This window comes from Aptenodytes forsteri, unplaced genomic scaffold (assembly GCF_000699145.1).
Source record: "Aptenodytes forsteri isolate BGI_AS27 unplaced genomic scaffold, ASM69914v1 Scaffold82, whole genome shotgun sequence".
In the NCBI taxonomy this organism is placed as follows: Eukaryota; Metazoa; Chordata; class Aves; order Sphenisciformes; family Spheniscidae; genus Aptenodytes; species Aptenodytes forsteri.
The window spans coordinates 13,138,823-13,161,228 of NW_008795490.1; the positions used below are offsets into that span (position 1 = coordinate 13,138,823).

Below are 22,406 nucleotides of genomic sequence, written 5' to 3' on the forward strand. Positions count from 1 at the left end.
TTTCTTACTCAAGAGCTGGCACAGGAAGGTATGTAACAAAGGCACTGCCCTAGTTAAACATTGTGAGAATCATTTGTGCTAAAATGATGTCATCAGCTTTTGACGTTTACAAATTTCTTTCGAATACTCTTAGATCCATCCTTCAGTGAATACTTGTAGGCATATCTTTTAGAGAAACAGAATTTGTGATACGTGTTTTAAGTACTTCTACAGAATTTCTACTAATTTATCTAAGACGTGTAGGATTGCAAACTGGTGAGTTTGTTAGGAGAATGCCAGTATTTGCAAAACTGAGGCTTCTTTAAAGCCTAAAAGTACTTAGTTCCTCTCTGGTAAAGTCGTAAAGAAGAGTATTTGTGAGAAAGTTAGTACTGTATCTCTAATGCTACCTTAATTGTTTTGATTCGGAGACATTTTAGCAAGGGTAGTAATTGGGATTTATTTTTGAAGCCAGAGTAATTTTGGAAAAAAACTGCTTCGGTCTTCAGAGGAGACTTGAAGGAGGTCTAAAAAATACAGTTTTCTTTTTTAATAAAATAGACAAACTCTTCTTTAATAGTGTTCATAAAACAGGTAAGAGCCATATTAAAGGTTTTGTTCTACATCTACAACAACTGTAATCCATTTGTAAACTGTGTTTGTGTGTCTGCTTGTTACATATGTGCGTGCACAAATGCATGCATACACATATACACACCCACACATATACATACATAAAGGCTCCAATATATTAGAACTATCTGCCAGTAATTTTTAGTTGGCATGTTCGTTCATGCAATTTGGTTTGTGTTTGACAGCTGATTGCTCAGATAGAAGAGGCAACTCTGGAAACAGAAGGACTTCTTAGAATACCAGGAGTTGCAACGAGAGTAAAGGTAAAACATTGCACAGATTCTCAACATCCCCCAAAACTTATCTGTGTTAGCTGATTTTGTTTTGTCATATAAATATATCATAACACCAGGTTGTTTTGAAAATTTTCAAAACCAGAAATCAAAATCTCTTTACAAAGAAAACTGAGTTATATTAGCCAGAAAGCTGATGGTTTCATCCAGTCTAGTTTTGGGGAGAAGACTGGAGTTCAAGTCTGAAGGAGAGTCAAGGCTACGTTTCAAATTCAGTTGTGCCAAAATCTCATTAGTTCTTGGCACGAGCTTTCCAGCCTTTTGCTTTTTCCCTGAACCAGCTTAATCATCTGAACAGTTCATACACAGTCTTTCTACCCCAGGAGGAAGCTTTTCTCTGGCATTGTGAGCCTATTTTAATAGCTAGACTTAACCTGTGTTACAGGGCAAGGCAGCCAGCATGCACTGAGGAACCTCTCACATTTACTTTTATGAACAGCAATATAACTACTCAGCTCACTAAGCGCAATCTTGTTAGGCACGTCCGTGCACACCGACACTTCGCAGAGTGAGTGCCAATTACATGCAGACTCTTCCCCAGTATTTGCCTTCATGCAGGAAACTAAATACACAGTATGATTCACGCCAAGAGTCAACGTGTTAAAAAGACGGTCTGAACTGGCCTTAAATTCTAAACGGAAAGAACCATTTAAGTGGATTCAGCTGTCCGAAGACGTCTGCCAGCCTCTGTTGTGTAGAACTCGGTCCAGCAGCTGGTTCATTAGAAACAACTGAAAGAAGGGAATATTATGGAAATTGGCTTTGTTTATTTACCAGTAACTAAGATATGTTCTTTTTTACAGTTTTCCTCCATTCTTTATTTTCCACTTTGCATCAGTTCTGCATACTGGAATGATTTCTGAGTGATTTTGTTTATTTATTTATTCTTTGATTTTATCAGTTTAATATGATATCCCAGGCAGAGGGTCATTCGCTATTTGACTTTCATTAATTTTTTGCCTATTTATTTGCAGGACCTGCTTCTTTGAATGAAGCAATTGTTTTGTTAGCAAAGATGTTAAGTTCCTTTACTTATTCAAATGGAAAACTTTATAGAAAAACAAAGAATTTAGCATACTAAAGGACTGATGTTTTCTCTTAATTTTCTTAAACTTTTTTCTCCTATAGAAAAAGAAAATATTTTCCTCCTTATGTAATTTTATAGAATAGCACAGATAATCTCCAGAAAAAATATTTGCTATCTTATTCTGTAGATTTTGGAGGGGATATTAAAAAATTGCATTGCATATATGTAATACCCCATAGTTAAATACATTTACTTTAAAATCTAAGCATTGGTCCATTAGTATGCATAGTTGACATTTCTGCTCTTGCCTCTCAGATAAAGCAATTCATTTTATCTAGTTGTTTAATGCTGCGTTTGCCACAGTGATTTGGTCTGAATGCGGATGGATGAGCTGGTGAGACTCAGAGGGAGAACTGTCATCTTTATTTCTAAAGCTTGCTTTTGTTGATGAGCACGAAATCATACCCACTTGACTTTAGACATCTGAGTTAGGATCTTGGCACCTTTGAACCCCCTATGTACTCAGTGGAGACAGAAGATCTGGGGGTTCTGTCTGATTCTCCAGATCTGTCTGGAGGACAGTTGAGAACATCCAACTTTTATGCCAACCTAATTGTCCACATTTTCTTTGGAAACAGATCCATTTTCCATTTGGACAAAGTTAAATTTAATGAGAACAGTATCTTAAAAACATATCTAGTATCCTCTATCCAATGTGCCCTTCTTGTCCAGAGAAATAATTAAGCCCATGTTTTTCCATAGCACTTTCCCTCACTTCATCTCACATACTTTACAAAACAAGCCAGTGTCTCTGTCCTCATTTTCTGTCTGGAAGAACTGAGGCAAGAAGAAGGGAGGGACGTGTGAGAGGTGCCTCAGGGCCACTGGCCCTATACTGAGGCCACTTCCCACTCTGCTGGACTGGGAAATAAATGAAGTGGGTGCAAGGCCGGAACTGACGCTTAACGGGAGACTAAGAAGGACTTGGTCTTTGCAGCGTGTTCCCATTCGTCCATCTCTGGAAGCCCAGTAACAGCACTGCCATGGGAGCAAGGCAGATATATGGTAATGTCCGCTGCCAATGGTATCCCGCCCTTTCCCAACCCCAGATTTATGAGGTATCACTGAGACTTTCAGTGCTGTTTATTCTGCTGCATAACCTCATGTTTTGCAGTACAGTCCCCTTCCATAGCGGGCGTGTTTGACATCCAGTGCTAGGCAAAGCTGTACATGCCCAGCGGCATGGAGTTCCCTGTAGATGGCAAGACATCCAGCTATCCAGTCACACAAATCTTTTCCCTGTTTTTTAAAAAGAGAACCAGCCTCACCTTAGTGTATGTTTTGATAGGAAACTGTGTGTCAACACGCATATTTGCCATATTTGTTTATGAAAATGGCCATGCACGCATTACAGCAACACCCTTTGGTAGTAATTTCAGAATTGCTATGTATATCGGCCACATCTTAATGTTTTTGGGGAGGGGAAGTCATAATCCTTACGTGAATGAATATGATATCTAGTTCTTATAGTATATTCCATATGGCCCTGAGGCAGGCCCATGGGATTTCTTCCTATATGATTTGGCCGTCTGCTGCCTATTACTATGTGTTTGCTTTCAGTGCTTCTGATACCTGATTTATCTTTTTGTAGCAAAAGATCATCAGCAGCTGGAGTTAAGTGCTATTTCAGATGTCCCTTTTTTCTCCCCTTTCAAAGTATGGAAAGTATTGCTGTGTGTATAATGCATGACTTCCAGCAGCCAAGTGTTATTGGTGCTCTCTCTATCTACTGTCTCTCAGAGTCTTTGCCAAGAACTGGAAGCAAAATTTTATGAAGGGACTTTCAACTGGGAAAATGTAAAGCAACATGATGCAGCAAGTCTTTTAAAACTCTTCATCCGTGAACTGCCTCAGCCACTTCTCACTGTAGAATATCTCAAAGCTTTCCAAGATGTACAGAGTGAGTAGTGTCCTTTCTGTCTCAGCTGTGAAGAATTGATACCAATGCAGAGAAGTGCCTCTTTGCCGTAGCGGTATTTTTGGTAATAAAATGTGAAACAAAACCAAATTGAATAACAACAATATGACTTCTCCTGAGAAAAACTGGGCATATTTTTGATAATGTACAAATAACATTTTTCATGGAACATCTATTTTAATAGTTTACACATAAAATGAAAGAACACTGCCACTTTCTGCTAAGATGTTTCTGATAGTTGTTAGGAGGTATAAATGGGTTATAAGGAAATTGTGTATGATGGTATCAGTTTATAAACAATATTTGCTTCAAAAGAAAGTGAACAGCAAAGATATAATAGTTCTGCAGAAAATCTAACGTGGTAATTTATAGTCTTTAGGGTATTTTATCCATTTACAACAGGAAAAGTTAGAGCAGAATAGTCAGAAGTGCTGATCATCCCTGGTCCCTTGAGATCAGCAAGTTCCTGTGAAAATGTCCTCCTTGCCAACTGGTCACCAAGACAGCAAACATACCAGCTGTAGCTGAAAGAGAGTGGCTTGGTAATAATGAATTGGGAGTGAGAACCCATATATATTAACTCCCCAGCCGACACAGTAGTGCGAGTTTCGGAAAAATCTATTCCCCTTGTCTGCAGGCAGAGCGATGGCTCATTTCTAAGGGACGCTTTCAGGGAATTCCCATGGACAGGCAGACAGACGAATATTCTTAAAAACTGCGGGCTGTGTCACTCTCTGGGTTGTGAGCTGCCTTTCAAGGCCGTTAAGTTGGTGGGAGAAGGGGGCTGGTGCTTAGGCCTGCTAAGTAGTGTTGTTGATTTTGCAGTACTGAGTGGCAAGTTAAAGCTGGCCAGAATGCTTTCAAATGATGCTGGCAGCAAACAGCTCCTCAAGGTTGTTCCACTTACTGGATACTGATTGGAGCCAGGAGGGTTTCTGCTTGCTCCTCCTAAGCTGTCTGAAGGCTTATGTGGTTTTACTTACCCAGAAAATACTCAGGTGCCAGGATCCAAAACACTTTCTACGTTGAGCCAAAGGATTTGATGCAAAACAGGCATAGCACTTCATAGCCTCTCGTTGTTTAAATTGTCTGCCCGTCTTGTTGGTTGCATGTAATAAGATTAGGTGTTAGAGAAAAAGAGCCATCTTTGTGACAGTAATCGGCATTTTTCATGATACCGTAACTAAGTAGTGTGGTTAGAATTAAATATTTAAACAACTTAATTTAAACAATTTAATTTGTTAATTTAAATAATTGAAACAACTAAAATTCAATCATTATTTAGGTGAACAGACAGAAAACCATGATTTAAGTAATGAATTTTAATTGTTTTGCAATTGTATTTTTGCTTACTTTCCTAGGAAAAAGTTGATTCTCATTGCTTTTCGAGCATTGTGACATGGTGTTTTGGAACTAAATTTAAGCCTTACTTTTAATGTATGTCTTTCTAGAGCAGGTAGATACACTGTTATCACTACTTGCATGTTTTAAATGGCTATATAATTTGTCACTCATTTATTCAGATCCTTAATTTTTATTATGGTAGAAAGTAGTCAGCAAGGAGGTTTTTTATTTCATCGATGAACTTTTTCTTTTGGCGGTATCTCCCAAACTGATTTGGATGAAATGTATTTGAAATAGCAGTTCAGTTGGAATCCCAGCAGGATGCATGAGAACACCCCTGTTGAATTTTAAAATAGTGTGATAAAACTATGTCAAGTGCAGGTACCTCCTTCTTCACTTGTTTTATGTATGGCCTGGTTCATTAGGAGCCTGCTGAGAAGACTTGCCAGAGCACGTCTTCTAAAGCATGACAGGAGGAAGTTTATTGCAAGTGACAAATGTGGGAGAGTTGGGGCTTTCTGCCGCTCAACACTGCCAGAACGTAGGAGCTCTTCTAGGAGGTGGAGGAGGGTAGGGATGCAGTCGTCCTGCATCTTGGGTGAATGATGCACCACTGAGCAATTGGGTAAAGGGCAGAACCAACGTCACTTTTCTTTAATTATAGCTTGCCACATTTGGTACGGCACTCCCTGCTGTACATATGTGTTAAGCTTCTCTGCTCTTGGCTTCATCCCCACTGGTTTGCCATTGCAGCTGCTGCTGCTTCTGTCGCTGGAGACCTGCCTTATTCAGCAACATGTGGTATTCATTCTGCGTGGGTGACTTGGGAGACCGTGCAACTGTTAAGGCAATCAGAGAAACTGTGAAAGCAGTTTTGAATATACCCTTTCATATATTGGGGCAGAGGCTCAAAAAGGGAGGAACTGTTAGCTGACTGTTTCTTCTTGCAACATTGCAAAATACAGAATCACAAGGCATCTAGAAAATATTGCCAGAAGACTGCTGAGTCACACAGCAACTGAATCCTAAAAGAACATTTGGAAATGAGTATCAGAAAACAAGGATCTGCCAGTCCTTTGACATACTATGACAATTAGCCATGTGTATGCATTCAGCATTTTGCAAGAGGTTTCCACTTTGAAATCATGCTTTTTGAAGAGGATGAGTGACAATTTTAAAATACTGAGGTTCATGTGCTTCACTGGCAGGTCTCCCAATGAAGAAACAGCAACTGCAAGCTTTGAATCTTTTGGTTCTCCTTCTACCTGAAGCAAACAGAGACACTCTGAAGGTTAGAATTGCTACTACTTTTTTTCCTGCACAAATATTTTGTCTGTTTTTGTGAATCCGCTGTAATGAATGCTGTTGTCTTCTAACATTCTTTTTTTCAGTTCAAAGTTAATGCTGAAACTAGCGATTCTTTCTTTTTTCATATTTCACAGGACTTCAGAAAAAAAAAACCTTAGGACCCTAATTCCTCCCAATGACTTTTAAGAATGTGACTGGAAATTTTTCCAGGAGATTGCAATAATAATCTCCCAGTGAGCGACCTTTTCTCTTACAAGTTTTGTTCCTTTTTTTGCAGCAGCAGTCATTATTTCCAATGCAAAAAATAAACAGTGTTAGAATACTATGGATGCGAGTTTGCTTTTATGAAATGGGTTTAGCTCTTCATTTTTATTCCCCACTTTTCTCTGTGCTGTTTGTTTCTACTCTCAATAAGCTAGAAATTTACACTTCCTGTTGGTATTTGCAGCACGTTACACGGAGTCTTCCAATTTGGGCTTGTCCTTTTCTAGCAAGGCTATTCATCTTTTTCAGAATATGCTTACTATTAAAATTCCTAAAATCAAAATGGATTTGCAGGATTTGTGTAGGATGCAGAACATCTTCTGTTACAGGCAAAAAATCCTATTAGGTATTATTGTTTAAACATTCCTTTCTTTTTGAGTTTATTTATTGTGTGGAAGCAGTCAGGAAGGCTCCTGAGTTGAGTTACAAATATCTGGAACTGAATTAATTGAAGATTGTCAGTTTGTAACTGGCTACCTGTCATTCCCAATGCAGTGGTTTTCTCACGAATTGCTTACCCTACAGAACTAGCCACTCCATGTTTCCATGACCATGACAGCTGGCACTGTTACGTTCACTTTCAATTTAAGAAAAGCCAACAGTAATGTTTTCGAAAGCATCTGTGGGATGCTACTTATGCACCTACATAATGAGGGTTTTGAAAAAAAACTTACTGTGCAGGGCTTCCAAGTCACTTGAATGCTTTTGAAAATGTTATCCACAAAATGAGAATGATTTACTTAATTACTTAAAGGAAACAAAACTTGCATTACAGTCCTGTGAACAAACATATCCACACTTCCTGTTACTGATTGCTTTTCATGTGGTTTTATTAGGAATAAAGAGCTTTTTACAAAAACATGTAACATCATGTTTCACTCTTAACTTTTTCATGTGCAGAGTTGAGCTCTAAGTTCTGCTGTTATTTCAGGTACTGCTTGAATTCCTCCAAAGGGTAATTGATCATCGAGACAAAAATAAAATGACATTAAAGAATGTTGCGATGGTGATGGCCCCAAACCTTTTCACGTTTCATGGGTTTGGCTCAAAGACTATCGAACAAAGCGAGTTTGTTATGGCAGCTGGAACAGCAAATGTCATGCGCTTTATGATTCAGTACCAAAAACTTCTCTGGACAGTAAGTGTATTCTTAAGGCGGGGGGGAATCATAAATTTCGCAAACAAGGCATCTGAACAAAGAAGTAATATGGACTTATTTCCATGATTTAGGGAAAGATCAGCCCCTGAACCAGCTGGGTTCTTGCTCATAGGTAACTCTTATGGGAGTGAAACAGAATCATTACATCTTATTGTCGAGTTAAGCTCTGATGGTCAGAGTTTTAATTTTGTATGTACCATATGTGAACTCAAAAATAAGTCCTTGGGGGATCTTTGGCCTATCAGTATGCATTGTTATGAGGAATTTATTCTTTTCTGCTTAGAGATGCTAGCAGGAAACATGGTGTTTTAGTCCATTTCCCTTTTGGGCCAAACTTCGTATTATATAAAACATGTTTTGATAAAACATGAAGTTGTGCCATGGTCTCAAGCAAAGCTCTGACTTAGACAGACTGGAGAAGTTTGGGCTTTGTTGTCCATCAGCAGCTTTAAACAATTTTGACCTTTGCCGCATGTGAGGAAAAGTTATTAACACCGTTGTACAGACTAAGTGTTGAGTGAATTTTTTTGGCTGAGGAAAGTAAAAACACTGCATGATTCCTCTGAGAGCTTACTGGATGGAATGTAACATCACAAATGGAGTGGTTTTGAAATTGTTTTACAGCTTTGTATTATTTGAATCTTTAATTATGACTGGAAATAAATGCTATTTTTTTGAGTTCTACCTGACAATCTGTCAATTTACAAAGTTTTGATAAGTTAGTAACTTAAGGAATTTATGTAGATATTCATACTTACTGTCTATATTCATCTAGATTCCTAAGTTTATTGTTAACCAAGTGAGAAAACAAAACACTGAAAGACAGAAGAAGGAGAAAAAGGACAAAGCTATGAAGAAACTTCTGAAAAAGATGGCATATGACCGGGAAAAGCATGAGAAGCAGGAGAAGACCCCTAATGATGTAAGGAAACATACATCTGAAATACTTGATTAATAAGACTATCATCTCTAGTGAAAAAGTGGATATAGCAGGGCGGAATATCTACATTTATTTAACTGAGAATTTCAATAGATAGCAAGTTAATATGGGTTTCATAGTTTATTACCAGCATGACACATTTAGAGGGTTAGGCTGTTTGTTTGTTTGTTTGTTTTCCCAGATTTTTCAAAATACTTCTATTCTGAAAAATGATATCCCACAGGTTGTTTCAATTTGGGCACCTGAAGCAAAAGTATGCTAGGTCTGTATCTGTAGAGGGAGCAAGTGTTGTGTCAGTATTCAGTCAGTATCACTGTACCCACATTTAGATGCATTGCTGCCCAATGGAAGTAACAGCAGACCATGTGTTTACTTAGAAGATAAATATCTAGATTTCACTATTTGATATTTAATAGTGTTTGGAAACAAAACTAGCATTTAATCTTTCCTCCTCCTACAGGAGTTCCCAAACCACTGACCTTTTTGCCTCAATGAATCTTTAACTATTCCTTGTAAAGTGGAGCATGCTACAGCATGTGCAACCTGCCCACCCCAAGAAACCCCAAAGGATGAAACAAATGTAAAAACCGGATAAACTGCTTCTTATGCAGCTATTGTCCAAGTGTCTAGTCCCAGTTTACCCCTGTGTATATAATGTACAGTTCAGTAGCTCTCCGTTAAGTAATTGACTTCTGCCAGACCCATCAGGGATGTCAAGGCATAAGTTTCAGTGTAACACTCTTCACACATTCTTCACCATGAAAACAAAAATCCTGTGGCATTATAGTGTTAATTTTTCGTGTACTTTAGAAATATTTTAATTGAACTGTTCCCACTGACATCAAAACTTCTCAAAAATATATCTCATGTACCTTGAAATTGCTTATTATTTACAATTTCAATGAAGTTAGTAATTACAATTTTTTGAAGCTCATTAGCCTATACAGTATGGTATCTTAATTATAATGCATTTGAAATACATGATTCCAAAGTTATTTTAAATATGTAAAGAGGTAACACCGAATATGTGTATGCTGATAACATAATGAATACATATCAGATTTAAGTGGTATGAAAATACCACCTTGTGGGTTGAAGTTGTATTGAAGATTCTGGTGAATTAGAGACATCTTGTGGTAGCTTGTAAAAATGCATTGGTCTGAATGGTCTGTGTTACCAAGTATGTGTATGGCAAACTGTTACAAAAAAGGGTTGTCATATTCTAATAAAAGGATTTTTTTAAGCTATTAAGCCAAAAAATAGAATATGGCAAATGAATATGCTATAATAGCCCTCAAATCTGCCTGGTTTCATTTTACAAGTATGCCTTCTTTTTTTTTTTTGAATGTGCAAATAGCTGGATCCTTTGGACAACTGCATCCAATATCTTCTGGAGACTTATATTTCAGTGTTCCTACCTCATTTTGTATGCAATATTTGACACATCTCTTAATGTCCAAAATTAATTAATTCCCCAGGCATCACTTTGCCTTACTTTCATATCTATCTATATGAAGGAATTTGTACACAGAATGAGGACTTACATACAATTTTAAAATAAAGCTAATTAAACACTGGCATTTGTTTTACACTGTCTAATAAGAAAAGAATTCTTTTAATACAATTCAGTTGAGTTATGATGAGATGACACTTAATGCTGCCATCCCCTGTTCAACATAGAAATAACAGCAAATACACTGAAATAGGCAAATACTGTTGCAGCTTTGGGTATTGGATTTTTTTGTAATTCAGTGCTGTTCATCTTTTAGACTGAAATATGCCTTTTTAATCCACTGGGGAGTTAGGGCTGAAGTCTCATGTAATACATTCTTACTCAAACGTAAATGTAAAGTTACTATTCAATAATTTTCTTTAAGCCCTAGAATTCTGTGGGGATTTTCTTCAAAATTAAATGGTACAATTCTTCATAAATCCTTCATGCTTATTTGAAGCATTCAGTAATTTGGGTGCCCGAGAACATATTACTCTTTAAAATCATATTCACAAATTGATAAGGCTTCATTGTGAATGACAATTTTATGCATTTTTCCAAGTAAAAAACTGTCTCATTCTTTAAGGAAAATTTGTTGTGGTTTTTTTTCCCCAATTTTCAATTTATACTGCCTTCATTTGAAATTGAGGTGATTTTCCTGTGCAGTTCCTGAACTGCATTTCACTATTAGATGGCAAGTGAGACACCCAGACTTGTGGTGAATGCCCACTCCAGTGAAAACTGTCTGAAACTTTTGAGAGCTAATTATCTTGCATGCAGCCAAATAAAAACTAAGTAAAAGTTGCTATTTTCTACCACATGCTGTGGCACCCCACGTGATTAAACATAGATGGACAGAGCTTGAGCCACTTCCATACTCTCCAGAAATACCTCAGTATCTGCATTCTTAATGGCAGTCAGCTCATCTGGATGAAATTTCATCTTATCTCTGATGAGGCCTCTCTATAATCACATTTCCCCTTTTAAGACAGAGGTTAAATAGCATTTACTGCAAAGTTTGGGCAAGATCTGTGTACAGTGCTGAGCGTGGTTAATATTAGAGGGCTCATGAGGGTTAATCGAGAGTGGTTAATATTAGAGGGCTCGTGAGGGTTAATTGCTTTTCGGGATATCTATGCATACCTATGGCCCCAAGTCAGTGTTAAGGATTAAGTCTTTATGTTGCTGTTGGGGTGCATAATGCTCTAGCCAGACAAAGAAAGATGCCCTCAGGACTGGAAATTTACTTGCTAGCATTAGCCCGATTTATACCATCTGTCATTGTATTCCTCTATATGTTGCAATTGTTCCAAAAAAAGGAGCCGTCGTGTTAGCAGCACGACACAATGCTACTGGGCTTATCTAATACAGGTTCGAATAACCATTGTATCCATAGCCGTTCTGTTTGCGTAACGTGTTTGAATTTTCACAGTATAACGTTACTGACTCTTGCTGAATTTGTTATCCACTGCAGTGCCAGATTATTTACTAAAAAAACTGCTACCTGCTAAATCATTTCCCTTTACATAGTTTTACAGTTGTTTGTCCCAAACTAGGTGCAACACTTTGCAGTTCAAAGAGAACAACTGCATCACATTTCTTTCAGACTTTGTCTCCCAGGTAGCAAGCTCCTTTTGAATTCCAGTTTCGTTCTTCATAATGCTTGTGCCCCATTCCTGCTTGGTATCATTCGCACATTTAATAAGTATATATTACATTCCGTCATCTGAGTTGTTAGTGAAAATACTGCATAGTCGCTTCGTTCCTCTCTTCATCTAGCCTGCTGAATATTTAAGTGTGTCATGCAAAATGGAACAGGAGAATCTGGAAGAGACCCACCCCAGATCCTGTAGCCAAGCAGCTGCGGTTCTTTTGTGATATATAGATTCAAGTCCCACTGAAAAGAAAGGGTTTGAAAGAAGATGACTACCTCACAGGTGACTGCTGTGCCTGCTACAGACTAAATGTTGTAGGCCAGTGTGTTTTCCATCAGCTAAGGATGTATCTTTCTTCAGACTTTTAAAGTGTGCAAGTACCTAACTCAGCCAGAGGTTTCAGTGTTGTAAACCTCATCCTGAGAGAGCCTGTGAGGCAGGAGAGGGGACTCGCACACTAAATAGTATAGGCGACCCACCCTTTAGCATATTGTCAATCACCTTATAGGTACTTGGCTTATATGTTGTGATGTGGAGCCCTAACTTGGATGTTTTCAACCATGCTGTGCAGAGGACAGGTCCTTCTGTGACTCTGCTCCTAGATGTTTTATGGCCATGTTTTCTTTCCCACCAATTTGCACAGTGAATGGGCTAGGATAGGGGATGCTCAGTATCTGTTCTCTCTCTAGTTGGGCACTGTGAACATATTGTGCAGCTGAGCATGAGTTCTTCTGTAAATGCAGGTGGTGAAAGTGGCAAAATGCATTCATTAGCTGAGCTAATAATGATTCTGTTTGAATAAACAAAGTAATTATTGTTTGATCTGTGACCATAATGTTACAGCTCTGTGGACATTTCTTGTTCTTTCTCTCATATACTCAAAGCAGGCATGTTTTTAAATCATTTATCATATGCCTGCTGTATAGAAAAAACACCCAACTGTTATCCAGCTGAAGGTTGGAAAAACTCCATTAAAATCAACTGAGACAAAATGATACAGAATTGTATACAAAAATGAAAACCAATTTAAATTTACCGTGCTGAATTTGAGGAAAGACCAGTTAGGGACATCTGTAAATAACCATTTAATCCTTAAAAGTTTCCTTTCCTTTTGCCAGGATCCCAACAGTTTGGAAAGAGGCAAAAGCAGGAGTTAACTTCCCAGCAGATGGCTACAGCCCCTGTTTCCATAGGTGGAGGCCTTAAAGAACAGCTTTGACAAATTTAGGGATAAATGTAGGGAGTTGCTCTTTGCAATCCATTGCAATCTTACGAATCTCTGATTCCATGATTACTACGAAGCAAATTCTCAATTTGGTGATTCTTAATGCTTTAGACATACATAGTTATTCTGTCTAGTATTTTTAAATCTATAAATAATGAGACTGGATATAGAAGGATTGTTTGGTTAAAATTACTTACCATAGCTCATCACTTGTGTAGTAATGAGCCTTTAGCTTTCTCAGGAAGCTGTGCTTCTGATTCTGCTCACGTTTATACTTGTTCTATATTCGTTTAACTCTGATGGTTTCAGAGAATCTATTCTAGATTCACAGGTGCCCAGATTTGGTCACTGATTATGGAAGAAGAAATGTTCAGCCTTACAACTGCAGTAAATAGTGGGGGGAAAGAAGAGAATGAACCGTCATAATCAACCTTTAGTACTGGGACTCTTACAGTTCTTTTCCTGTCAAAATGAGTACATTTGGGTAAATGGTAATGTAATACGAATAGAAAAATTACCTCAAGATTTCCAGGAACAGGAATTAGGACCTTATTCACAAATAAATTATGCCTTTTGTAACTTTAAAAGTCGTGTACTGCAAGTGGAACAGAAAAACTGTCTTTTGGAGCCCTCCTCTGTAACTAATATGCTTGATACTTATCATCAAGGATTTTTGGGTTGAAATAAAATACAAATCCATTATGTAGTCAGACCTGCAGGTTGACAAGCTGAATATATTCTGGAGAATAAAAAATAGGGAGAAAAAGCTGCAGTAGTGAATATCTGTTTTAAAAGGAAATTATATTTGAAAAGAGGAATCACTTCAAGTAGACTGACCCGTGAATACTTTGTGATTTCTTTTTTTGGCTTGCAATTCAGATTAAATGAAACCGGAAAGGTTTCTTCTGGAAGTTTTAGCGGAGTGGTGGTGCAGGGGGGTTGCCTGGCTTTCATGCCTGCAGCAAGTCTTTTATCAATCTCATATGCTTCTTATCATACCGAAGTGTGTTCTTAATATAGCAGTAATTGTTATTGTTATTCTTAACATCTTTGAAAAATAATTAAACACTACTGTTCTTTTGTTCTGAAGTTCTCCCTGCTGTTAAAAAGAGATTTGAAGGTCTGATGTGATTTACTGAATTACTGTGTAGTTACCATATTTCTGCAGCGAAGTGTGGTAGATAGGAGTTAAGTACAGAGCACTGTACTAAGTTACTTATTCCATACTGTAGTTTGAGAAGCTCATCAAAGCCAGCTGCTAGCAGCTTTGTTCCAACACCATTACTGCTTTGCAGGCTGATGTTCCTCAGGGAGTGATACGGGTGCAAGCACCTCATCTTTCGAAAGTTTCCATGGCAATACAGCTGACAGAAGATCTGAAAGCCGGTGATATAGTAGCCAGATTTCTCAGCCAGAAAAGGTACAAACACATTTTTGTTTCGTTATCATTGCGGGAGAAGTGGCTTTTCATATATTATATCAAGAAAAAAGTTTTAAAATACTTTAAGTCCAGGTGAGTTCATAAACTTTTCGTCCGAATTTAGCCATCAGAATACATGCTTAAGGAATTAACTTAATGCTCCTAATGTCATTAAAGCTCAAGAAGCCTTCAGGAATACATGAGTGCCGTTAGCAAAAAATTAACTGCTATTTAATCTGATGAGTCAGGAATAGTTTTGTAACTTTCTGGGGACAAGACAGAAGGGAACTCCCAAGAAAATAAGTCTAGCAAACAAAGGAATGAGGGAAAGAGAAAGAAAATATTTTGTAAAAAAATGCACTTATATATAGCAACAGTATAGGTATTGGGATATAAATATGTGCAAATGTCATGCATGTACAGTGATTTAAAAGGAAAGCTACAGCTGAGTCATCCAAATCCATTTAGAAAGGGAGAAGTTTTAATCAAGCTTTTACATCTATTTTTTATATGTATGAGCAAAGTAAGAAATCAGAATAGACTTAGCAAAAAATAATATTTAACACGTGTGCATCATACATAACTATTCATGCTAAAGCAATAATATGGTACACTAGTTGAGATTAAGAAGCTGCTTTTTCCTAAATGCTGTTTTTAGAGGTTTACAGTTTTGACAGAAAGTTATTTTCTGGCTGTGCCTTAGCATATATTACTACAATTAAGCAGTGAGAATAATAGAATCCCTTTGTAATATGGGAATGCTGTTTAGAGGTTTACACTTTTGACAGAAAGTTATTTTCTGGCTGTGCCTTAGCATATATTACTACAATTAAGCAGTGAGAATAATAGAATCCCTTTGTAATATGGGGACTTTATTCTTCTACTGTCTGTTTTTTACTTCTTTTAGTTGCAGCAAAATTAAAAACAGCAAGAGTGTGATTTCTCCCACCGAACTGTAAGGCTTTTTCAGAATTGAGGGGAATACTTATTTTTGCAGCAGCAGTGAAAGAAAAATCAGAGGGTAAATATCAGGCTACTTGCCAATAACAATGGAATTCTTTTCTAAACCCCACAGTTTTGTCACATCTATCTTATTTTACCTTTTCTATAGTGTATTGCTCGCTTGCAGGACTATGCATTTGCACTAGCATGCAAGGGTATTCTTGTTCACTTACTGTATCAGTAAATGAGTATAAACACGAAGGGTTTGTGTCAGGTACACTGCTGATCTTAATTAGCATAATTTCTCCCAGACATATATAAGTGGTCAATGTACAAGCTCTTTCACAATATAGTTATTCATTGTGTTTTGTTCCTGACAGCGGAAATGTCCAAACACTCAAGAAAGAAGAGGTCTCTCTTTATGAAATAGGAGGAAATATTGGTAAGAATGGCTTCTGAACAACTTCTTTTGCTAGAACAGGATTCCTTGGCACATTGTCCATGGGTTTCACTGTGGTTGCATTTTTATTCATGTCCCTAGTTCTCCCTGACGCTAAGGCAGACAGTTAACCTTCGGGAGAAGAAAGCAGAGGTGTTGGTATGATCATCATATTAGTAGTATCTTCTTATCTCTCCCAGAGGAAGACAGCAGCTGTAACAGATGTTCCTGCTATGCACGTACAGTGAAGAAGCACAGAAAGGTTGGATAGGAAGGTGCTTGAAGTTCATCTTACTCATCTCTTTGTATTGAGGCATAATAAGAGAACTTACAGTCCTTCATGCTCTGCATTTGAGCATTGCTTGCAATGCTTGCAATTCAAATGAAAAAAACGCTCAACCAGAAAGATGACCTAGTGATAAAATTTTCCAACAGTTAGTCTTTCCTGCTCTGTGTCTTCCAGACCCTCTTGATTAAAACAAATAGCAGATCAGCAGGGTTAACGCCAAAGGATAATTTTGAACACAGTTCTGAAATTTTCTTCGACAAATGCAAAAATATTTTTGCATTGGGAATCAGTTTCTAATCACAGTATTTTTCATATGCTCAGAAAAAAAAAAGAGAGAACAGTATTGGATTGGACTAACATTTACGTTTTTCTTATTAACCGTGACCTGTTAAATTTTGAGTTACAAAATTCCATGAATAGCCAGTACTTCCGTACTCTGCAAGTTTAAATCCTGTATGTAAATTGCTACTTCTAGCATTTCTCCTTTTTACCTAATCACTATTTTAAATCATTTTGTGTGTGTGTGTGTGTAAACCAAAAGACTTAAAGTAAATTAAAAATAACACTTTCCTATGTTCCCTACAACAGATATGTTTTGGTGTTTTTACCAAGTCTGATGGCAAAAAAGAAGTTACTAAGATAGCTGGATGCCAGATTAATGTATTATATGTTCTCTTGCATATCCAGTATGTACGTACATTTGCTATGCCTGTTAAAGCAGGTTGTGATCCCAGATGTAAGACTTTTTTAAAGGAGTGGAGTGTCTTGTTTATTGTACAGAGGTGTAATCATTGTAGAAAAAAGTTTTTGTAACAGAATTCCAGTGAAACTGGAACAACCTCCTATCACTTTAAACATGTGACAGAAATGGTATGTCTGTTAGAGAAAATACATGGCTAGTTGCAGATTTAGAATCATAGAATCACAGAATGGTTTGGGTTGGAAGGGACTTTAAAAGATCATCTAGTTCCAACCCCCCTGCCATGGGCAGGGACACCTTCCTCTAGACCAGGTTGCTCAAAGCCCCATCCAACCTGGCCTTGAACACTTCCAGGGATGGGGTATCCACAGCTCCTCTGGGCAACCTGTGCCAGTGTCTCACCACCCTCACAGTGAAGAGGTAGATAGCTGGATGCCAGATTAATGTATTATATGTTCTCTTGCATATCCAGTATGTACGTACATTTGCTATGCCTGTTAAAGCAGGTTGTGATCCCAGATGTAAGACTTTTTTAAAGGAGTGGAGTGTCTTGTTTATTGTACAGAGGTGTAATCATTGTAGAAAAAAGTTTTTGTAACAGAATTCCAGTGAAACTGGAACAACCTCCTATCACTTTAAACATGTGACAGAAATGGTATGTCTGTTAGAGAAAATACATGGCTAGTTGCAGATTTAGAATCATAGAATCACAGAATGGTTTGGGTTGGAAGGGACTTTAAAAGATCATCTAGTTCCAACCCCCCTGCCATGGTCAAGGACACCTTCCACTAGACCAGGTTGTTCAAAGCCCCATCCAACCTGGCCTTGAACACTTCCAGGGATGGGGTATCCACAGCTTCTCTGGGCAACCCATTCCAGTGCCTCACCACCACCATAGTGAAGAATTTCTTCCTTTTATCTAATCTAAATCTACCCTCTTTCAGTTTAAAGCCATTACCCCTTGTCCTATCACTACATGTGATAGGACAATATCACAACTAGTCCTTATTAATACTCTCGGTTGAGATAAGAGAAACTCCCTGACTTTAACCTGCTGTACAGGTTTAAGTAAACCAGCTGTCCTGATCTTTGCCATTTCTGTCTCTCTGCCCAATGTGACTGACTCATGTAGAGGGAGCCCAAAAGCGAGAAGACTCCACAGGCTCATGATACACTCATATGCTTACACTTATGCTCATAATTGTAACATGCGCAATGCTGCGATCCTGTCCCCTAGCAGATGGAGCTGCTAAAGTCTCCAGACATTTTTTGAGTACTCAGTAGCTATAGGGCTTCAGGGCACTGAACGGGACTTCTGCCATTGCTTCGTGACCGGGACTGGATAGGGACATGGCAAACCACTGTCCCTGTACTCTCACTGCCTGAGCATGCTGCGCTGTTTTGGGAAGAGGGCCTAGTTCAGCAGCATGGGCGGTACAGGTCATGTAGGTTGGGGTAAAAATCCTAGAGGGAAGACAGGCTGCCACCTGGCAAGGAGAGCGGATGGAGAGGGAGCAGATGGAGACCAAGCCTGGTGGAGCAGGGAGTCTTGCCTTCTTGCCTGCTCTGCGCAGGGAGTCCAAAGAGCTGGCAGACAAACCCAGCTGCAGCGTCACACCTCTGCTTGCCTCCTGCTTCAGGAGCACATGTGCTGGAAACGTCTGGCTGGCACACGAGCCATCTGCCCCAACCACTTGGACGGTGGAGTAGGAGAGGGGCTGTGATGTAGAGCTGCAAATGCATGAGATAATGCTTTGCCTGTGAGGGAATGGGAAGAGTACGCAGATCTTGATGGATCAGCATATGCTATTTTCATCATAGCTACTAGACATAAATTAATTGCTTGTAATGCACCAAGAACACTGTACTGCTTTTGCCCCCTAGGACAGTAACCATTACAAGTGCTATGCAGAACTGCTGACCAAGAGAAGCAGGATAGGGAGTAATGGCTTCTTAGCAAGGGCAAGCCTTGCTCAAACTTTCCATTTAAGAAGGGGAAAATAACCTGAAATTTGAATGGGTTTCTATGCAAATGTGAACCTAGTGTTTGGATTCAACCACGAGAAGACCAGGGCATTGTTCCTTTTTTCCTAAACCTTCGCAGAGGGGAGCTCCCATGTGCACGGTCTATGTGAAGAATCTGACCTAGAACGTGCCACAGAGGTGGCACAACCCCTACTCTCCTTCCTTCTTCCTCTGTCCCCCTTCCTCCCCAAGATAGGTGGGAAGGGTAAAAGCACTTCTAGACTTCAGCTGCGTTGTCCTTTGTTTAACATCACAGAGAGGGCTTGAAAACCTAAATGGAATAAAACAGCGACAGGAACTTTGAAAGTTGTTTCCTTTCTTTTTTGGTACTGATGTAACCACGTCTCTCTTCTGTTTCTAGGAGAACGCTGCCTTGATGGTGATACCTACATGAAGGACCTATACCAGCTCAACCCGAATGCTGAGTGGGTTATTAAATCTAAGCAGAGCTAAGCTCACAACTAATGGCAAAAGAACAACCTGTGGACTGACTTACTTATTTTGTAAGGCTGAATGTTTCAAAGGGATAGTGTGTCCTTTCAACATTCAACTGTGTTATATATATTAAGACAACCTTATCCAGTTTAAAAAAAAAGTGATGGAAACCCAACAGTGATTACCAGTAAATTTTCAGTTTTACTCACAGCAAAATTTTGGAGAGAGCACAGTTTTCCCACTCATATTTGAAATGAGAATAAGTACCTTAAATATTTTAATGGCGCTAATCTACCTCCCATCTGGTAGGTCTTGTTTCAGAAGAATTTATTTTTCAAACAGATGTTTAACCTCTTTATATTAGAGATCTACAATCTGTTTGGGTAGAATTGTGTGTTCATATAGGTCTTTACAGTGCTAGTACACTGGAGAACCAAAACCTGATGAGCACTTCTGAATGGTACAGTATTAAAAATACCTAAAACCAGTCATACGAATTTCCCAAGTAAGTGTGAAATTCACAGAAAAAAACTACAATGCAACATATTTTGTCTTTGGAAGTCCTAATTTTGTTCATTTTCTAGGTAAAGTTTGATGAAAACTACTTAAATACAACTGTGAAAATGCTTTCTATGCAGCTTTTTTGCTAGATCTTTTAAATATTTTTTATTCTTACTCCAGTTGATTGTATTCTTGAGATTATTTAAAAAAATAAAAAAAAAGAAAAAAGAAAGGGCCACGTGACAAGGTGAGTCATTCTTAAAGCTCACCACTCTTGGCAGTGTCCTTTCTGGAATATTGTCATGCACTAGAAAGACCTTTAGGTTTTTCAGCAATGATATGCAGCCATGTTGCATACACCGGTTTCAGGTTTTTTTGGACATCTGATAGATTGCATTTTGTGACTGCCAAAACCTGCCAATTATTAGCACAATAAAAACTTTCAGGAAGAATAAAATAACTGTGGAGGGAAACTGTAATCTAAATTTCATGGGTAGCAAACCACCAAACCTTTCATGCAAAATCAGTGTAAAGGTCTACTGTGGAGTTCACATAGGCTTTTCGGACATTATCTACCATCAGCTTTATGTGTGGTCTATCCTGGACGAGGCTAGAAATCAAGTTCTGATTTCTCTTACGCTGATAGATGCTTTCTAAACCACTTCAAAAATTAATAGTCCAAATGTGAACTATTGCAAATCCTTCTCTTTGCAGGGAAGGACTGAAAGCTCCCCATGGAATTCACTGATAATGAATTATAGACTGACGTGGCTTGTTGCAGCACCAAGAGCTGTTGCTCCAGAGCCTCAGTCCCACAGCAACACTTTGGGCTCACTAACTTGTGTACCGCTTTACAATTTATTTGTAAACTAGCTCAGCCGTGCTTAAGTGCTCACACCTGCGTGCTGACTACCTGAAATAACTACTGTGAAATTATATCCTTGGAATGAAATCCCTTCTTTCAGTGCACACGCAGAACTATATTGACCTCATAGGGAATATTCTACATACAATCAAGGACTGAATTCCATTTTTTTACGTGATCAAAGCTGATTAAAGGAATAAAGGGGCCTTTCTGCTGAGCTTTGGATCCAGGCCCTGACTGTGTTGTTCCCAAAGTAACCACTGGAACTCTCCCTTTTATATATAAGCAGTGAAACAGAACTCTGAAAGGTCATAGAAAAATTAGACATCTACTGATTAGTTATCCACAGCATACGAACAATTTTGGGGGTGTAAGTATTTATTGTTTTTTAAAGTCAAAGGCTGTCTTCATATGGAAAGGAAGCACTGAAGGATTCTCAAAAGCAGGATGAATAAAGTAGGAAGTTGTTCTAATGTGACTGTACTGCCCTCGATGCTCCATCTGGTTGGGTACCCCTACGTGGTACGGCGCTGTGCCACTGTGGGCGAACCCTGTAAGACAAATCGCTTTTGTCAACAGAACAAACCACACTCCCTGTTCTTTAAATGTAAGGAGTAGCGTAGAAAACCAGTACAATGCTTAGGTAAATATTTATGAATCTAATGTAATAAATATAAGGGGTTTTTGTCATGTAATACAAAAACGATGTGTGTTTTCATAATACATTATAGTTCTGTAAAAGATTACTTGTTACTGGAACTCTAGATGTTATTTTAATCAGGAGCAAAGTGCAGATGATAGGAACAGCTGTACAGTCTCAGTATAAAATTACAACCGCCCTGTGGCTATGATCTCTTAAATAACTTTGTTTCTGGTTTAGTGCCATTATCTTTTTTAATTTAAAAAGCTCTTTTATAATTAAATGTTGTTTTTTCTGACTTCTTTTCTCATTTGAATTCTTACATTTGTGTGTAAAACATACACAATTGACACTAAGTGGTGATTACTTTTTAATTTCACATTTATATCTTTGTAGGTAGTTTGTAGTTTTGTGTATGGAAAGAGACACTGGTAAGTTAGTTAGAAAGAGCCTTGCAGCATGAATGCCTGCTGGAAAAGGAAATACCGGCTAGAAGTTTAAAACTTCGCCGCAATCGCAGTGCACCTTAGCTAAATCCGTAATATAATACTTACTGGGTATATGCGAGGGAACAGCAACCCTCCCAGCATTTATTGAAAATACTGGCTCTTAATTCCTCATAATTAAAGAATTAAATGAGGGCACAAGGGGGAAGTCCAAAACGCATTCAGGTAAGCTGATAAGAATCTTGTATAATTAAGAAGACAGCGCTGCTTGGGTTGCTTATTCGGGGCAATTTGGCAGCCGATTATTGACTGACGACTTGGGAAACACATCCGCGGGTATTTTTTTAAACCCAGCTGACAGATTAATTGATTTAAGGCTTAGTGTGCAACCCCCTGCGGGCAGAGCG

At 38.3% G+C, this 22,406-nt stretch overlaps 1 protein-coding gene across 1 annotated transcript in view; it reads left to right on the forward strand.

The window, feature by feature from the left end:
- Positions 1-21,842, forward strand: part of ARHGAP18 (Rho GTPase activating protein 18) — a 40,339-nt gene extending 18,497 nt beyond the window's left edge. The window contains exons 7-14 of the mRNA XM_009281587.2: positions 798-875; positions 3,733-3,892; positions 6,463-6,545; positions 7,758-7,964; positions 8,761-8,907; positions 14,593-14,717; positions 16,040-16,101; positions 19,474-21,842. Of these exons, the coding sequence (XP_009279862.2) occupies positions 798-875; positions 3,733-3,892; positions 6,463-6,545; positions 7,758-7,964; positions 8,761-8,907; positions 14,593-14,717; positions 16,040-16,101; positions 19,474-19,565 (954 nt within the window). The 3' untranslated portion in view covers positions 19,566-21,842. The remainder of the gene's footprint in view (positions 1-797; positions 876-3,732; positions 3,893-6,462; positions 6,546-7,757; positions 7,965-8,760; positions 8,908-14,592; positions 14,718-16,039; positions 16,102-19,473) is intronic.
- Positions 21,843-22,406: the final 564 nt, after the last annotated feature.